At 39.9% G+C, this 20,079-nt stretch overlaps 1 protein-coding gene across 3 annotated transcripts in view; it reads right to left on the reverse strand.

Moving 5' to 3' along the window:
- The window catches only part of CHN2 (chimerin 2), a 274,266-nt gene that overhangs the window by 2,368 nt on the left and 251,819 nt on the right, over positions 1 to 20,079 (reverse strand). For all 3 annotated transcript variants that reach the window (XM_075828623.1, XM_075828625.1, XM_075828624.1), the window contains 3 exons: positions 17,291 to 17,464; positions 9,686 to 9,763; positions 1,295 to 1,432 (listed from right to left, as the gene is read on the reverse strand). In XM_075828623.1, the coding sequence (XP_075684738.1) occupies positions 1,295 to 1,432; positions 9,686 to 9,763; positions 17,291 to 17,464 (390 nt within the window). The remainder of the gene's footprint in view (positions 1 to 1,294; positions 1,433 to 9,685; positions 9,764 to 17,290; positions 17,465 to 20,079) is intronic.

Genomic DNA, 20,079 nt, shown 5'->3' on the forward strand with positions numbered 1-20,079 from the left:
ACAGATTATTTTCATAATCATAACTATTGATCTTTACATTCTCATCGCTCTCTACTTCATCTACCGTACCATGATCTATAGAAATACCAACGGTGAGGTTAATTTATTGGCTTATTGAGGCTACATGCACATGTTGCGTATTTTGCTGTGGAAAATACGCACCAAAACTGCAGCAATACGCAGGAAATTTGCAGGTAAAAACCGCACCTAATCGTTAGATTTTTTTCTGCGATTTTCGGTGTGGTTTTTACGTTTTGATGCATAAATCGGCACGTTTTCATGCTGCGGGTTTTGGTGCGATTTTCCTCTGCATTAGGCAGATAGCATTTGCAAGCTGAAATGCAAGATAAATTGACATTCTGCGGATTTTAAAATCCGCACCGCAGGTAATTTTCCGTCCCGAAAAATACTGCAGCGTGTACATGACATTTCATTGAAATCTGGAATCTCATTGACTATGCTGATACTATATTACACTGTTGATTTGCCGCACGCAAATACGCGTGGCAAAACTGCACGTAATACGCATCATGTGAATCGAGCCTAAAGGTGCCGATACCCATCAGATGACCGTCTGATGAACCCAGTGATTTCGGCAGGACTGGCCAACTATCTAATGCAATGGCGGATTATCATTGGGCATTTTGGGCAGCCGCCCGATTGCTGAGGCTCCCAGGGGGCCCATGGCCGCCCCAAGTACAAAGCGTTTTTGCAAATTGCGGCAAAATCCTGCGACAAAACACAAAACGGCATTGTGTATGTCCTGTAAAGGACCTGCAGACATAAAGGTCACATGACCTCATGTCTGCACATATATATATGTGTGTGTACGTGATAGGGTCCTGTCATAATGGGACTGTTATGCCTCTGGTATATCCTTTTCTGTCTATCTTGCTCTACAGCAGAATGCAGACTACTGTTCTTACTATCAATACACACAGGGAGCCAACTGGCAAATTCTGTTCACACATTGGCCAAATCAGCTGTTCAGGGACAAAGTGCACTAGTTCTACTCCAGGATGCCAAGCAGGAGGTACCCAAAGGAACAGAGTTTAGTGACAGTCTTATCATTCAATGAATGGTCTACAAACATCACCTTAATAACAAATACCTAGTAATACTGTATCTATGAATGAAATTAGAGGAACACCCAGCAAAACCGATGTGTAATTGACGGTGCGTGAATCATGGATTCAAATAACTCAAAAGCGACAACCTTGTGTCAAGCACCACCCTCAGGGCAGAACACATTGTATACATTTTGCCCAGAGCAACAATGACCCTGCACACTTACTTGCTGCTTCAATAAATTTGGAATATATATCATATGTGATCACTGGAATCGGTAAGTCCCTAAAATATAACTTCAGTGCCCCAGTGATGATATTTATGTCTGGATAGGTAGTACTGGAGAGATCAGTCTTGTCGCCATCTGCAAAGCAAAAAAAGGAATATAAAATACCTATAAACATGTGTAACGGTCATCACATAAAGCCATATAGTGATAATGATGAACTTTATTTACCACAATGTGTCTGGCAATAGAAGTAGAGAAAAAGTGAATCAACCCAAAACAATTTATTTCACTTCAATACACGAATCACTTGTTATTGAGCATTGAGCTTGTTGGAGGATTCTCATTGTAAGGGCAAATTCACGTGAGTGTACTGCTGCGGCATACAACCGCTAAGTTGCACAGGGCCATAATATGGCACCCTAAGGACGGGTTCCCGCGTAGCGGAAACGCCGCAGAATTTCTGTGCGGAAATTCTGCAGCATTTACAGAAGCAGCAAAGTGGATGAGATTCAGAAAATCTCATGCCCACGCTGCGGAAAAAAAAGCAGCATAAGTGTTAATAAATTTACCTGCGGTGCGGAATTTCATTCCACAGCATGACAATTTATGCTGCGTTTTTTTGACTTTCCGTTGCAGGTTTTCCCCATTGAATTCAGACAGAAAGCCCAGTGTTGCGACTTTTGTGGCGTATTTAGAAACAGTCATGCGCACGTTGCGGAAAAAAATAGTCGTTTGGAAATTGTTTTGCAGTGCGACTTTCAATTCCGCAGCATGTCAATTTATGCTGCCAATTCTGTCCAGAAATGCTGCGTGTTTGGCCCATAGACTGCAATGGGAAGCATAAATTCTGTTGTGGTTTATACAGCATTTATGCAGCAGAAATGCAGTAAAAAATGCTGGAAATCCGCAGGTGCACATATACTTTGCTATTTTGAGCCTTCAGGACCAGACACCGTTTAGCCCTTTTTAGCACTCATTAGTTAAACAGCTATAACTTTTTTATTTGTTGGGCTAACGACGTGATTTTTGCGATGTTTTTTCCGTAGACAATGCAGGTTTACTTTATCATTTTTATACACATCCTTTTTGCTATTTTAGAATTTTTAGGCTTAAAGTTTGAAAATCATAGTAAAAAAATAAGCTTTTTTACTTTTTTTGGTAATAACATAGTTTTACCCTAAAATAGACCTTTTATTTGTGATCGGCATTGTCTACCGGAAATTTTAATATATTACATATCTATATTAGGGTAATTGGGTCAGGGCTAGTGTTACGACAATGATTGGCGGGGGGGGGGGGGAATGTTTTTTTTGGGGGTGGGTATTTTATGTGTATTTATTATAAAAAAATTTTGCACTTTACTTTTATTTTTTTATTACTATGGTCTGTCCCTCAAAGGTCAAAAAAGATCATTGGGGAACTTTATTTTTTTTTTTTTCTCTCTTTTTTTCTCATCTTTTTCCATTGTAACTGGAGCTGCACAGCAGCCCCAGTTACAGGGGAAATCAGCCCTCTCATAGTGACGATTGTCACTAATAGGGCTGTGCTGGGTCTAGTAGGACCCAGCAGCAGTCTGTCACTAACAGCACCCGGCGATCATGTGACCAGTCACATGAACACCGGGACCAATAGAGACAGCGGCGCGGCCGCTGCCTCTATTCCTATACACAGCGTTCATTGAGCGCTGTGTACAAGTGATCGGAGAAGACAGAAGCAGTGAAAGCTGCTTCTATCTTCTCCTCAGGGTCCCCGGCAGTCACTGACATCCGAAGACCCGACATTCAGCTGCCCGATCGCTCGGGCAGCAAGTTAAAACCTCCGCCGTAAATAGTCTATGGCGCGGGTTTCAAGGACCCTGACCGCAGGCCGTAAAAACACAGCCAGCGGTCGGGAACCAGTTAACACTAAATCTGCATGTAAAACTTCTGTGGCAGCGTTTCAGCAGCAGTATGCTCAGCAAAGACTCAGTATTTGCTATGGATTTCTGTGACAGATTTATGTGTATTTTTTTAGATTCTGCTGCAGATTTTCTGTTGCATAAAATCTGCAGCGTATCCGGTGTGTGGGAACATGCCCTTATACTTCTATGGGACTCTACTATTTCATTCAGGGTTTTTTTCTGTCAAATTATGTATGAATGCTCCATCGAACACTGTATTATGAAACTATTCTCACCTAGAAGCATTGCTTCAAGGATAGAATAACCAAATAAAATGGCGCCACGTAGGACCGCAGGGACTTCGTGTGCCTCCCTACAGCCTGTGTGCATGAGACTTAACATCTGGGTGGTAGATACATGCCAGTGATATAGATAAGAGAAATATGTCCTGTATTATATAGAAAATGATGACGTGACGCGGCACTAGTATTTTTTTTATACATGAGTCTTACTGATGTCTATAATTCTGCTTCTTGCTGCACAAAATAACCTCACTTTCCCCTAATATCTGTAAAATAATTCAAGAATATGAACATTCATATAAATGTGTACAAGTCACGCAGAGGAATAATTTCCATTAAACGGGTTTTCCCATCAGGGACATTTATGGCATATCCACAGGATATCTCTGGAAGCGATATATACAGTACTATATAATATGTCAATGTTACATTAAAAAGACACTAGAAGATAGCGATCTATGAGAATGAAGATTAAAGTAACAGAAGCAGGATTTTACTTCCTTATAATAGGCTCTATATATGAATACTTATTCTGATGTGACTTATACAACAAAAGGTCCAGCATTTACAGAAATTGAAAGAACTCACAGCAAAAAAAAATAATTCTTCTGTTTGGCAATCAAAAAGGTCACAACTATGTCAATTTTTGGTTGTATTACAGATCCTCTGTGTGCCACTGTATGGTGCCTTCATATGGCACTGTATTACACAGATATTCTCCCCTAGCAGCAATGTGTCTGATGGAGCATGCTATGATTTTTTTGTATCTGTCGAATTCTGTATGAACTTGGCTAAAAAGACAATCACCTGAGTCTGAGCAGAATCAGTTTCCTTCCCCCTCTGGCAGCTGACAATATAGTCCCTTGCCACTTTGCCTGCAGAAGGAGCCTTCTCAGCTATGCTGCCATGCTCTGCTCCTTCCCTGTCAAGCAGGGAAGAAAGCGATTTCCATTGGCTGATCACTATACAGACTAGGCTGTGGGTAGAGTGACGGTGCATGTGTGTCCACCAGCACTCAACTCAGTATGTGGATGTGCACATTGCTACACACTTTGAACACCAGGTGGCGTCTTACCATGTAAGTAAATGTCATAACTCTTCACTGGATCGTTTATCGTTTGCTTTTTTTTTTACACAATGTGATTTCCAAACATTATAATTTGTTTTCCTATCTATACAATTATTATGATATTTATTGGTGGGACAGCCCCTTTAAGGGAGTTGACTACTTTTTACAATACCTTTTTTTTAGGAATGTCTCCATAAAATAAGTTAATCACAGGTTGTTCCACTGCTGGGACCACCAGCGATCAGCTGCAATTTACAGGGGAACCCAACCGCAAGTGCTTAATTTCCCTGCAGTGCCACCACAGAAGAAATAAAACATTACATGGTACCCAATTAAATCATTGGCTGACCATATAATTATTGTATGACCGTGGATGTGTTGGGATCTCCAGAGAACGAATGAGAGAGAATGTTTGTAGCCTCTATTAGTCTACCTTCTAGTAACTCAGAACGGTCTTATGCGTATTTCAAAATGGTTTTTCTAAACCAGACAATTACTTTAATAATTTGCAGGATTGTTTTTATGTTCCGTTTTATGTACATTTAAGTATGTCCATCTTAAGGAGACACATTGAACAAGACAGAATACATTGCTGGGTGTTTGCTCTTCAACTCTATACAGGTGGGTGCCAAGTCTGAGATGCATGCCCAGTAGCTTTGAATAGGTGTTGGTACTGAAGTCTCTGTGCTGTTCCACCAGCCACAATAATGATGTGCTGGACTATTTGCATTGCTTTCATCTGCACTCCCAATAAACAATTAAAATCATTTTAGGAACAAAAAACAACAGCTGCACCCATGAGGACATTAAACTGATCTTTTGTTCTATGAATGCCATTTCTCAATGAATTGGCTCTGTCAACAGGGGATCAGTAAAATCCATTCATATAAGCAGGGTCTGGTCCAAAACATGCCGCACCTGTTTCACATGTACCGACCACGTGATCACGCAGCTTCTGGTTCCCTATACAATCCAGTTACTGCCCAATGTACAATAAAAATCTTCTAGCTATCAGCAAACAAAGCAATTGGTGACATTTATTATGTTCCCACCATGGTTACATTTGCATATCTATCTCGCTCTATTGTGTGTATACAGAAAATATTTACGCTCTTGTACTTCTCAATACAATAAAGTATAACAATGTGAATCACGAGCGATAAAAAAAAAATACTCTCTAAATGTCTGTACGCATGTATGTATATATATATATATATATATATATATATATATATATATATATATATATATATGTATGTATGAGTATTCGGCTCTGAACACAAGCTCTCCCGCCATAAGTGTCTAGGACCCTATTCCAGATTTTGCAATGGGACCCCAAGATGACCTGGCCTTCACTATACTATACACCCCAGAGTTAAATACAAAACTGTTATGTTTGTAATACCTTAGGCCTGTTCAGTAGAACTGTGGGGGGTCTGGGTGTTGTGTAATACAGACACAAATATGTGGCCGTATAATGGCCATGAGAATCCGGACAGAAGAATCTGCAGCTAGGTGGCGCTCCTCTACATTTCCGTTCTTCCATGACTATGCAGGTAATATGATTAGGTTTCACTTTATAAAAAGAGAGAGAGCTGCTTGTGAAACCCAAAACAATTTTCCCAACACCCACATACATTAATATTTTAAGATGACATCTTATTTGTATTATCAGGACTGAGAGCAGTTTCAAAACTTTCAGCTCCAATGAACAGACTGCAATACACATTGTGCTGGTGAAACCAAATCCCTAGCCTCATTTCCCATGTAGCTGATAATATTAGATTGTGTTTCATTTTTAATGTAAAATATTAATGTTACTTTTTCTGGAGTGTATTTTCGTTCACTTTTTTTTAACTTTTTAGAATTGATCATGGATTTTGTGCTAGTTCAGTATTCAAACACTAGCTAATGCGCATAGAGAAGTGTAATTTGTGGTGTAAGTCCTAACACTTATCAAACACTTACATTGTTAAAAATTTACACTGCTGTAACAGGAATCAATTAGTATACTGTGCTTCGTTCATATCTGCGTCAGGGCTCCTTTCTTACGTTCCATCGGAGCTTTCCATCGAAACGGAGCCCTGACTGACACAAACTGGAACCAAAAGTTTCCGTTTCCATCACCATTGATTTCAATGGTGACGGATCCGATGCCAAAGGTTTCAGTTTGTCTCCGTTGTGCAAGGGTTCCGTCGTTTTGATGGGATGAATAGCGCAGTCGACAACGGTATTCATCCCGTCAAAACGACGGAACCCTTGGACAACGGAGACAAACTGAAACCATTGGCACCGCATCCGTCACCATTGAAATCAATGGTGATGGAAACGGAAACCTTTAGTTTCAGTTTGTGTCAGTCAGGGCTCGTTTTCCGACGGAACGGAGCCCTGGCGCAGATGTGAACGAAGCCTAAGATGTACCCTTATATAGATCAAAGCTGTACAAGTCAGAATTAGGAGAACAATTTTAATATTATGGGCAGGAGCACACTTGGAGAGAAAGGGGGCTTTCTATTGCCTGAAAACCCCCTTCTAAGCAGATCAGGAAAAAAAATCCAGTTGAAGGCTGAAAGTTTTTCTGCCACCACTAGAGAGAGCTCACTGCATATTAATTTATTATAGAGTTCAATGAGAGCGTAAAAAAAATCCCTAAGCAGTGAGCTCCCCCTAGTGGCAGCTGCAGGAAGACAAGAATTTTATCATGTTGCACTTTGAATGTGTGAAGGGAACGAAGTTATTTGGAGCTCTTTATCAAAGAAGCCCCAACCTTTATAAGAATTCTGGACCTATTTGTTAAATAAAATAAAATTCTAGGTATACTTTCTGCCTGAGACCACCACTAACACCTGCACCAGTCTAAACAATATAATATTATATAATTACAATAAATGGTTAAGTGTTAACCCTTAAAGAACCATAGACTTCCAGAGATATAACACATTAACCCAAAACCACCATGTATAATGGATATCAATACTCTCTCTTTACCTTAGACCACTGGAGATATTGGGTATAACTGCTAAACCACTCTAGACCACCAGGAGTACAATATGAATACTATCACTAACCCCGAAATCCTCGTATGTAAAAGTGTACAATGTCATTCATGTAGAAAGTTGGTAAAGTAATCGGGGGCAATTTGCTGTCTCCATAGAGGGCACCAACGCATTTGAAAACCCGCCTTTAAAAAACCCTGCGTTTGCCCCTAAAGGGTATAACTACCAGGGTAGAAGGCAAAGCCGCTGTTATGCGGCCCAACAACTAAGGGGGCCCATTTACGCTTAGCTATAAGGTGCAGGTAGTGATGTCTATGGAAGGTGGCATGGAAAATTGAATGTGGCCCCATTGTAAGTTTTACTATGGAGACCCATGGTTACCCGTGCTATGTGCATTATCCCATCTCTGCAGCATTACTTTTTACATTAATTCTGTACTCTTACATCATTGCTTTATCTCCCTACCGTGACATCATGTGTACAGTATAACTGCATGTGACATCATTATGTTTGTTTTTTTCCTTTGCTGTCAGGACTTAGGTACATGTTAACACCTTTTTTATGTGTGTTAGGCCTCATTCACACATCAGTATTCTGGTCAATATTTTGCTTCAGTATTTGGAAGCCAAAACCAGGAGTGGAACATAAACAGAGAAAAACTATAATAGAAAGATTTGCACCTCTTCCGTGTTTTGGACCCGCTCCTGTTTTTTTTTGTGCTTTTTGTTCTTGAAAATCAAACAACAATAAAAAACATTCAGATTACGATTCAGACGATCGTGATTGTCGTCCGTGTGCTGTGCGTTGAAACAACGCACAGCACACGGACCCATTTATTTCAATGGGGCTATTTCACGCAGCGAGTGTCCGTTGCGTAAAACTCACTGCATGTCCTATATTTGTACATTTTCACGTGCCTAGTCGCCCATTGAAATCAATGGATGCATCAAAACCACGGACAGCACATGGACGCACATCCGTGTGCTGTCCGTGTTTCACGCATCAATTATATATATAAAAAAAAAAGGGCTTGCAAGTGCGTGAAAAACATACGCCACGCGCAAAGCACACTGATGCAAAAATGCAACCCACACGGACAGGTTTACGCGTGTTTTTTACACCTGTACATCTGTCATGCTCGTGTGAGTGTAGCCTAAAGCTCCTATTACACTGACCGGCAATCGGCCGGTGCAGCGAGCGCCGATAAACGAGACATCATTGATCGCCGCACGTTTGCTCCTGTCACAAGGAGATATGAATTGGATGAGCGGTCGTTACTCCGATCGCTCGTCCCCATACGTTATTATCATGTCGGCAGCACATCTACCTGTTTACACAGGGAGATGTGCTGCCGACAACGATAATATATCACTTTTTTAAAACGATACGATCAGCAGATCTGCTGATCGCTGCCCTGTTTACAGGGAAATTATCGTCAACAAGTGTTATATGAACACTCGTCTGCCTGATAATTGCCCAGTGTAAAACCCCCTTTAGGGTGAGCAGCGAGTTAAGGGGGTTTTACACTGGGCGATTATCGTGCAGACAAGCGTTCATAGAACGCTCGTTGCCGATAATTGCGCTGCCTAAACAGGGCAGCGATCAGCAGATGAACAAACAAATGCTCGATCATCTGTTGGTCGTATAGTTTAAAAAAAAGTGAAATATTATAGTTGTCAGCAGCACATCTCTCTGTGTAAACAGGGAGACGCGCTGCCGACATGATAATGTATTGAGACGAGCGATCGGAGTAACGACCGCTCGTCCCCATCCATAGCTCCGTGTGACAGGAGGAAACGAGTGCCGATCAACGATGTCTCGTTGATCGGCGCTCGCTGCACCGGCCGAATCTGCAAAAACTGGGCTTATCACTAAACTGCTTTAGTATTATTTTCCCATAAAGGATTTATGTAGATTATAATCATCTTTGTATGGAGAGATATCCCTGCATAGGTTCATATGTGATAAGCGCAATATGGCATCACACCACTGCACTCAGAGCTCTGCTCTTATGTGACAGGATTTCTCAGTATTTGGTAGGATTTGACAATTTTGTTTCCCTTATTTCGTCAGGAGATGTTCTCCTGAAACATAAATGTCCACATTGGCACTCGACAATGAGTTATTGAGCTGACAGCTCACCTCGATCAAAGGCCATTTTTACATCTTCAATATGCTCAGTAAAACCCGAGACTCGGTACAGACCTTCTGACTTTAATCCTGAAAATAATAGAAAGAAAGAAATGAGATGTAAATAAATTATTCATACATAATAACCAATTAACAAGTATGTGCAAGCAGTGCAGAGTTGTCCTGGGCCTACATCTATCCAGTCTCACAACATACAGGTGTATTATACAAAGACATAAGAACCATATAACAATGTAACAAACAGTAACATACAGATAATGATGGAGGTGATGGACCTACACCCCATTCTCTTCCTATTGCTTGATCTCTGCCACTAGGGCCTTATTCAGACAAACGTATCTTACGTCCGCGTGCTGTACATTTAAATAACTGACAGCACACGGACCCATGCAAATTAATTGGGCTGTTCACACATCCATGATTTTTCATGCAGCGTGTGTCTGTTACGTGAAACTCACTGCATGTCCTATTTTAGTCCATTTTTGCGGACCACGTCACCCATTGAAGTCTATGGGTACTTGAAAAACACAGACGACACCTCTGTCTGAACACGCTCATCTGAATAAGGCATAAGTGTATTTTTTTCCAGTTTCTCCAAGCCACAATGTTTTTAACAATAAGATAATTATAGGCCCATCGACTTCTGTATCAATTCCTCAAGGTTTTCAAGAACTCTGCATGCAGTCATTTAGTAGGTATATTCATTGTTTACATCCAGTGGATACAAGTCTGTCCTGGTCATGTGATGGACACACAGGTGTAGGACTGAGTACATTTACATTAGGCCCTGTTCACACCACAGTTTTTGTTTACGTTTAGTGTGCACGTCTGGAAATGTCCAGACGAACATGCTAAATATGTCCATAGGGCTCCATAGAGCTCCCTTGTCTCACAGAGTCCAATAAAAAAACGTATACATTAAAAGTATATGTTTTTAACATTGTAGCCTATGGGTGACAGATTCCACTGTATGGTATGGCGTCCATCACAGGCATCCCTTAAACGTATACATCATGAACTTTTCAATAGCTTTTCATGTTGTATCCGTTAAACGGATGCCATTATAGCCTATCAGTAACGAATGCGTTAAATGATCACCCATAAGCTATAATGGTATCCCTTTAACAGATAGGTCATAAAAAGGGTCATGAAAGTTCATGACATATACGTTAAATGGATACCATAGTTAGGCTCTTTCCACACTGCGTTTAATGGTGTTTGTTTGACATTTACGCCAGGAAAAATTCCCGACATATATGTTAAATAGAGGCTGTGACAACTGTAGGATAATTGCAGTCCATTGGTATGTTAAACACATGCGCCTCATATTTTTTCCAACGCATATGTCAAACGTACAGAGAAAGCGCAGTGTGGATAGAACCTAGCGAATATATCAAACGAAGGCCAAAATAATGTAATGTGAGCATAGCCTTACAGTTATCACAGCTGTGACTTCTAATGAGCCTAGTAACTCTGTCTATCACATGACCAGGACAGATTTTTATCCACTGGAAGTAAACAATTAGTGTAAGTTCACACGTAGCGTAAATACTGTGGATTTTCTGCAATGGATTTAGTTGCGGAAAATTTGCAGCATAATAAAGTAGCAGCAAAGTAGATGAGATCTGAACAAATCTCATCCACACGCTGTGTAAATGATGAGCGGAAAAATCACTCAGAAATTGACCTGCGGTGCGGTTTTTAATACATAGCATGTCAATTTTATTTGCGTAATCGCTGCTTTTTCTGTTGCAGGTTTTCCGCATTGAATTCAATAACGAGGTAAAACAAATAGCAGACATTGCATTTTTTTGCCGTAGAAAAGCCGCGATTCCGCTGCAAAAAACGCAACTCAGAAAAAAAAATCTTATACTTACCCAGAATTCTGTGCTTCTTCGCCCAGGGCCAACCTCCTGGGATGACGTTTCATCCCATCTGACCACTGCAGCCAATCACAGGCTGCAACGGTCACATGGGATAAAACGTCATCCCAGAAGGCCGGTCTGCAGGATGTCAGAGGGTAAGTATGTGTTTTTTTTTATATGTGCAGTTTTCCACAGCAGACATTCCGACTGAAAAACTCCACCATAATTTGGTGCGGTTTTTCGTCCGGAGTTCCCTGCGGCGCCCAGGGCGCACATGCTCTGTGCTTTTACGCAACCTATCCGTCCTGTGTGATCATATCCACATGGTTCTTATTAAATTACTGCAAGCAAAGATCTTGAAAATTGTGAGGAATTGATAAAGAAAGTATTTTGGAAAAATGTTATTACTTTTCATCATACAAAGTACAAGCTTTATTTGCTGAAACCATAATACAACTTTATTATGCAGCACTCTATAAAGAGCAAACTGGTTTGAAATTATGGAACTGCTGCCATTGCTCAGGGTGACGTTTAGACTAATTAACGCTCCAAAAAATTGTACACATTTTACCACGGTTTTGCAATGCGGATTATGGCCGCACCCTTCTACCAAGTGAAACAAATTGCGGCAAATCGTGGTAAATCTGAGACCCTGCCCTCAACCCACTGCAAGTGTAGCTTTCCTAGATGCTTTTATCGGGCACAACTTGATGTCTGTAATGGCGGTCTATTATTTTATTCATATCCAATGTTAGGTTAGTATTCCTACTTTTACACATCGTGTCATGAGCTAAGCTGGAAAATTATATAATTGAAGTTAAAAAAAATATTATTTTGGTATATCTAATGTCAGTATTATGCTAGGAACCACAAGACAACTGAAGAGTCCACCATGGGCACCACAGGGATTCCTGTGAAGCCCACAGCCTAATGTATACCAGATGTCTATGAGATTATTTGTCAGCCATTTAACAGTCGTTCCTACGCCAACTGCCCTGTTCCATGCCCAATTCTCTTTCTGTTTAGCAGGCTAACCCTGGGGGGGGGGGGGGCTCCATTGATGAACCACGTCCGTTCTCATGGTGACAATTGGTGGCTTGATCATGTACTAAAGATCCATAACCAATATGGCCAATGTGCCAACACAGTAAATTGTTCACAACTTGTCAGATTGTCAAAAACATATGTCATTTGTTAATCAAAATCTGTATTCAAGAATTTAAGTTCAATGTGTTCAATCATTTTGGTCACATAGGTAGCTAAGATGTCCAGAAAACACAAAGAGGTTGGAAACACTGATCGCTATGTGGAGGTTGTATCATATAAAAATACAGGATATTCCACCTTTGGGACCCCTACCTATGGGAAAAATGGGGATCAAGTGACGCCTATACATAGCAGCCGCTTTCCCACTAAAATTTATGAAGAGGTAACTTCCTAAACTCCTATAGACTTCACTGGAGAGGGCTGCACCTCCAGCATCATCCTGTGGATATACCATAAATGTGTAAGCTGGAAATACCCTTTCAAGGCAACTAGAGTTTACTTTTGCATAGGGCTTTAGTCCGTTTAACATTAACCTATACATACCCAGTACTATTAAGTGTGGAATATTTTAGAAGGGAAAACATCGCTATTATTCCTACACTTGCTTACACTAGAATTATAGATGTGTTTGAATTGCAAAACTGAGAACAAAGCAACAATAGACACAGTTGTGCAAAACAGAAAAAAGGTTACATTGTATAAAGTTCATTTTTTTCTTATGAAGAGTATTGAGGATAGTCACAAGTTTCGCTGTAATTCATGCTACAAGTTTACTTTTCTCAGCTATAATTAGCCATTTGTGTTTGCACAGAGTTTAAGACTTTCCCTAAGACATCATATTATAGTGATCACGTAATAACGTCCCAATGATTTACAACACGAGCTGATCCAGCCACTAGTAATATGGAAACCACTGGTGGAGTTACCAGGTGCGTAAGCCTGAAATGTGTGACAAATTGGTAGGGTTAAAAGATTTGTTGTAAAAACCTTGTGACAAATTATTGTCTCATCTCACAGTAGGTTCGATTTAGGAAACAAAGTAAGACGAGAATGTAAGGACCCAATGTAAGCACAGGAGGCTGGAAACTCGAGCCCATCATCTCCAGGGTCAGTCTCATGGTCTAAAACTTTTTACATTTTACCTAATCTCTTAATACCGCCAGTGACGTAACCATTTCTTTGACACCACAATACCGAATCATTGTGTCTGTGGTTTCAAAATGATCTTATCCAGTCAACTGAAATACTCCATATTTTTAGGAAAATGTCTGTACATTTTATTGCTTGCTGACTAGTCATGAATGTACTTTGTTGATACATTAAACACACTAGTTGTGTATTTTCAGTGTAATAAGCTGACGGCACAATCATTATTCAGTTTATGGGTCACTTGGTTAATGTGAAACCATTATTTGTGTATTTAGTATCATTTATCATTTTTTATTATATGTGGCATATTTTTCAAATTAAATTCACAATGTGTGCTAAAAAATGTCACAAGTAAGGTGTGTAATATATACAGTGAAGGAAATAAGTATTTGATCCCTTGCTGATTTTGTAAGTTTGCCCACTGTCAAAGTCATGAACAGTCTAGAATTTTTAGGCTAGGTTAATTTTACCAGTGAGAGATAGATTATATAAAAAAAAAAAACAGAAAATCACATTGTCAAAATTATATATATTTATTTGTATTGTGCACAGAGAAATAAGTATTTGATCCCTTTGGCAAACAAGACTTAATACTTGGTGGCAAAACCCTTGTTGGCAAGCACAGCAGTCAGACGTTTTTTTGTAGTTGATGATGAGGTTTGCACACATGTTAGATGGAATTTTGGCCCACTCCTCTTTGCAGATCATCTGTAAATCATCAAGATTTCGAGGCTGTCGCTTGGCAACTCGGATCTTCAGCTTCCTCCATAGTTTTCGATGGGATTAAGGTCTGGAGACTGGCTAGGCCACTCCATGACCTTAATGTGCTTCTTTTTGAGCCACTCCTTTGTTGCCTTGGCTGTATGTTTCGGGTCATTGTCGTGCTGGAAGACCCAGGCACGAGCCATTTTTAATGTCCTGGTGGAGGGAAGGAGGTTGTTACTCAGGATTTGACGGTACATGGCTCCATCCATTCTCCCATTGATGCGGTGAAGTAGTCCTGTGCCCTTAGCAGAGAAACACCCCCAAAACATAATGTTTCCACCTCTATGCTTGACAGTGGGGACGGTGTTCTTTGGGTCATAGGCAGCATTTCTCTTCCTCCAAACACGGCGAGTTGAGTTAATGCCAAAGAGCTCAATTTTAGTCTCATCTGACCACAGCACCTTCTCCCAATCACTCTCAGAATCATCCAGATGTTCATTTGCAAACGTCAGACGGGCCTGTACATGTGCCTTCTTGAGCAGGGGGACCTTGCGGGCACTGCAGGATTTTAATCCATTACGGCGTAATGTGTTACCAATGGTTTTCTTGGTAACTGTGGTCCCAGCTGCCTTGAGATCATTAACAAGTTCCCCCCGTGTAGTTTTCGGCTGAGCTCTCACCTTCCTCAGGATCAAGGATACCCCACGAGGTGATATTTTGCATGGAGCCCCAGATCGATGTCGATTGACAGTCATTTTGTATGTCTTCCATTTTCTTACTATTGCACCAACAGTTGTCTCCTTCTCACCCAGGATCTTACTTATGGTTTTGTAGCCCATTCTAGCCTTGTGCAGGTCTATGATCTTGTCCCTGACATCCTTAGAAAGCTCTTTGGTCTTGCCCATGTTGTAGAGGTTAGAGTCAGACTGATTAATTGAGTCTGTGGACAGGAGTCTTTTATACAGGTGACCATTTAAGACAGCTGTCTTTAATGCAGGCACCAAGTTGATTTGGAGCGTGTAACTGGTCTGGAGGAGGCTGAACTCTTAATGGTTGATAGGGGATCAAATACTTATTTCTCTGTGCACAATGCAAATAAATATATATAATTTTGACTATGTGATTTTGTTTTGTTTTTTTATATATAATCTATCTCTCACTGGTAAAATTAACCTAGCCTAAAAATTCTAGACTGTTCATGACTTTGACAGTGGGCAAACTTACAAAATCAGCAAGGGATCAAATACTTATTTCCTTCACTGTATATGAAAGTCTAAAGGCCCTATTACAAGGGCCAATGATCGGGCAAACGTGCGATCATATGAACGCTCGTTCCCGATCATTGCCCTGTGTAATCAGGGCAACGATCAGCCGATGAACGAGCAAATGCTCATTCATCGACTGATCTGCTCTTTTATGCAGAATTAAAAATCATCGTTGTCGTCGGCACATGTCCCTGTGTAAACATGCCGACATAATGTAATGATTGGATTAATGATCGCCCGTCCCCATACATAAGCAATCATTGCTCCTGTGATAGGAGCAAACGAGCGCCGATCAACAAGCTGTCTCGTTGATCGGCGCCTGTTTACACAAACCACTTCGTGCCATGTTATAGGAGCTTTGATTTGTACAATTTCATCCAAGGGGTGTGAACTTGCAATGGTTGCACCAAATTCTTTATGGATTAGCACCATTTTTTGGGAAAATTTTGTACAACAGTGTACATTCCCAAAGCCATGTCACACATACATAACATGACAATGCCAGATAATCTCTTAGGCCATGTTCATGGGTTGGCTGCCAGTGATATGGTTTTGACTCTAGTGCCAAGTTTCAGTAATGCTATAAAATCCCTGGTGCTACTAGGGCATAATGGTATTTAGTAAACCTACAAAACAATGTCCCTTTGCTATATTAACCACAGTACACCATTATTTATACAACTGCTGAATTTGTTCCAAAGTACAGACACAATCACCATTAGAAAGTTTAAATACCCATAAAAAAAAAAAAACGCAGATGAATGAGGCTTGTACCAAGAAACCAATATGTAAAAAAAATATGTTCAGTATCAAAATGTCTAATACAGTCCCAGGAGACAAGTATTTTGAACATATAAGGTGTGCAAAGTTCAGGATACAGTAAACCTAAATTCCTATATGAAATCCCAATTGAAAAACCCTTAAAGAAGAAGATATATTCACCAACCTGGGACAGACATAATGTTTGGCAACAAGGTGCAAGTTTCTACCTCAGACCCCGACCTGCGTTTATGCCCTCGTCTTCTTCCTCCTTCTTTCTCAGTGCAAGCCTCCTTCCTCCGCATGGTTTTTTATGGGTGTTTTAACCTTTTTAATGGTGGTTGTGTCTGTACTTATAAAGTGATTGTGTAAATAATGGTGTACTTTGCTTAATGTAGCTGAGCGGCAATGTTTGTAGGTTTAATAAATTGATTCATGGTGCCCTGGGGCAATATATATTGTGAGATCTAGCTTTGATTTAGAAGTGTTAATATATAATAGTATTTAGGGCTACCACCAGCTTGGGAGCCACATGCAAAAGGCCTGAGGGCCACATGTGGCTCCTGAGCCATTGGATGGGGAACAATGCCCTAGTGGTAGAGGTGTATAATTTAATAGGTATTTGTTTGTCACGCATAGAAATCTTTATGACTAACATTAACTGTCTACATACGCTGTCCTGCAGAGATTTACTATTTTTGTTATTGGCTCAATTACTACATTAGATTATTTTATACGCGCAGAAGAGTTGTAATTGTGTTTGCAATAAATATATAAAGTAAACTAAGGAGAATAATTTTCCAAACCTCGGCTTTCAATCTCTTGGATGCACATTTCCACAACCATTGGCCTAGGAGTATTGTGTGCTTTCACCAATGTGGTAAGGTCACAGCTGTAGACTTTCTTGATGCGCTTCAGATCTGGCTGGCAGTCACTGGGCACATACTTAGAACACTGTTTATGTACATTCAACCCACAATCTGCAAATCAGAGGCAAAGCAATTAGCAAAAGACTTAATAATCTCATACTAATAAATTATGTTACATAGACATATCAAAATAGCTGTAGACAGATTTTATATTAGAAAGCATGAGAATAATATGTGATCAACTCCATTAATTATATACATGTTAACAGTTATGTTCAGAAAGGTAAAGGATACTCTGTCAGCCGTTGTGAAGCCCCCAGTACTCTATATGCAGCCAGAGTTTACAAATTATATCTTACACCTGTCTAGCTAGGTGTATGTGTTAAGTTATAAACTCTGGCGGCATACAGTATAAAACCATAAGATGTCATGACGAGTCTGCTTATTTACATATTGTGCACGTGCCCAGTGAAGCATTTTTAAGAAAAAAATTAAAATTTTCAATTACTTATATTTACATGATTATTTATTTCAGTCTTGTTAAGAATCCTATTACCTTTTGTCACTGTTATATTTAGATTTGTAGGTGTTTTGTTTTTTATTTAATAAATTGAACCTAATAGTGACATGTCAGAAGTTTGGATAGGTGGGGGTCCGAGCACTGAGACCCCCACCAATCGCTAGAATGAAGCAGCTGAAGCGTTCATGTGAGCACTCAACCGCTTCGTGTCAGTTCGGCTGTTTCCAAAAATCAATGTATCAGTATACGGACTCCGATACATTGGCTTTCCGGAAAAAGCCAAATAGACACGAAACGGCTGAGCGCTCACACGAGCACTTCAGCTGCTTTGTTCTAGAGCTTGGTGGGGGTCTCAGTGCTTGGACCCCCACCAATCCAAACTTCTGACATGTCACTATGAAATGTCAAACGTTTAGCTACACTTTAAGAATGTGTCATTATCCATTGTATTGTCAGCATGATTGGGTAAGCAGGGTGTGGTTTGGCCAGATGAGGGTAGAGCTTATTTATTTTGCTTTGTACCTATAAATGGTCAAAAATACACTAAACTCTTCTTACATAAAGTTTTTTTGCCAGAGAGATTTCACATTGCATCACACAAAATTCAATGTTATTAAGCCTCCCATGCTGGAGGTTTATAGCCCCCGACTTAAAGAGGCTCTGTCACCACATTATAAGTGGCCTATCTTGTACATAATGTGATCGGTGCTGTAATGTAGATTACAGAAGTAGTTTTTATTCATAAAAACGATCTATTTTCACCAAGTTATGACCTATTTTAGCTTTATGCTAATGGCTTTCTTCATAGACAACTGGGCGTGTTTTTACTTTTGACCAAGTGGGCGTTGTGGAGAGGAGTGTATGACGCCGACCAATCAGTGACCAATCAGCATCATGAACTTCTCTCCATTCATTTAGTCAGCGCATAGTGATCCTGCGTTGTTCACTATGTGCAGTCACATACTCATACATTAACGTTACTGAAGTGTCTTGACAGTAAATAGATATCGCGTCCAACCAGTCTATTCACAATCCCGAAACTTTGATAACGTTAAAATAGGTCATAACATGGTGAAAATAGATTGTTTTTCTAAATAGAAAACACTGCTGTAATCTACATCACAGCGCCGATCGCATCATGTACAAGATAGGGCACTTATAATGTGGTGACAGAGCCTCTTTAACAAATAGCCCTCTAAATGACATGCCATTACCTCTTATGGGTAGATATGCATCAAATAGAGGCCAAAGGTATCTTGGTGCTATTTAAATTGTGTAAAAAATAAGATTTTCAAAGAAAAAAAATGGCAGAAAATCCTAACTCAAATTGCTGTTTTAGAAATCTGCTTTGTATTAGAAAACATCCCACCCAGGGCCACAGCTTTATCTCAGATATCTTAAGCTCCGACAAGTATTAAATCATGCACATATATACTATAAATAAGAGTTATGTATAAGCCTACTTGTATTTTACGTCTAATACTCGTATATAAAAAAAAAACATGGTGACTCCGTAACCTAGATCTGTATGACTGATTACTTAGGAAATATTTGGCTTTTTGGCATACATACATATTTCCTGACAAATGAACCATTTAAAGAAAATGTAGATTGAAGAAATAGACAAGGATGTATGTTTGGCAAGCCTGGCACAGCAGTATGAAGTTAATCTGAGCTGGCACCACATCAGGGTTAATGATCACATCTCGCTGAGTTCTGTTATGTGATTCTTTGCAGCCAAATAAAACTTGTTTCCTTTTAAAAAATGTATGTGTTGATTCATAAACTGGCTACAACATGTCAGCAAATGAAACATTAAAAAGTCAGTGCAGACTTTTTTTAGAAAAACTAAAGATAGACATTTAAAAGTTTGGCACAAAATAAAAATTCCTGTGTGTGTTTCCAAGTATAAATTATTACAATACAACAATAAATACTTGTAAGCTTAGTAACTGGCAATCTAGATGTATTTTTTTCTAAATATGCCTGGATCCAATGCCAGGGGTATCACAGCTTGAGTCCTCCACTATCAGCAGTGCTACATGTCTCATAAGTACTGTGGAGAACTTCATTATAAGTTTGGGGAGCTTTATAGTAAAAGTAGGGACAAGTGGTCGTCGTGTACTAACCAGTGGAGGCTCCAGAAAATACTGCAATAGTCACAGGGTCAGAGTAATGCAACCTCACCCACTTTCAAAAGGATGAA

This window comes from Rhinoderma darwinii, chromosome 5 (genome assembly GCF_050947455.1).
Source record: "Rhinoderma darwinii isolate aRhiDar2 chromosome 5, aRhiDar2.hap1, whole genome shotgun sequence".
In the NCBI taxonomy this organism is placed as follows: Eukaryota; Metazoa; Chordata; class Amphibia; order Anura; family Rhinodermatidae; genus Rhinoderma; species Rhinoderma darwinii.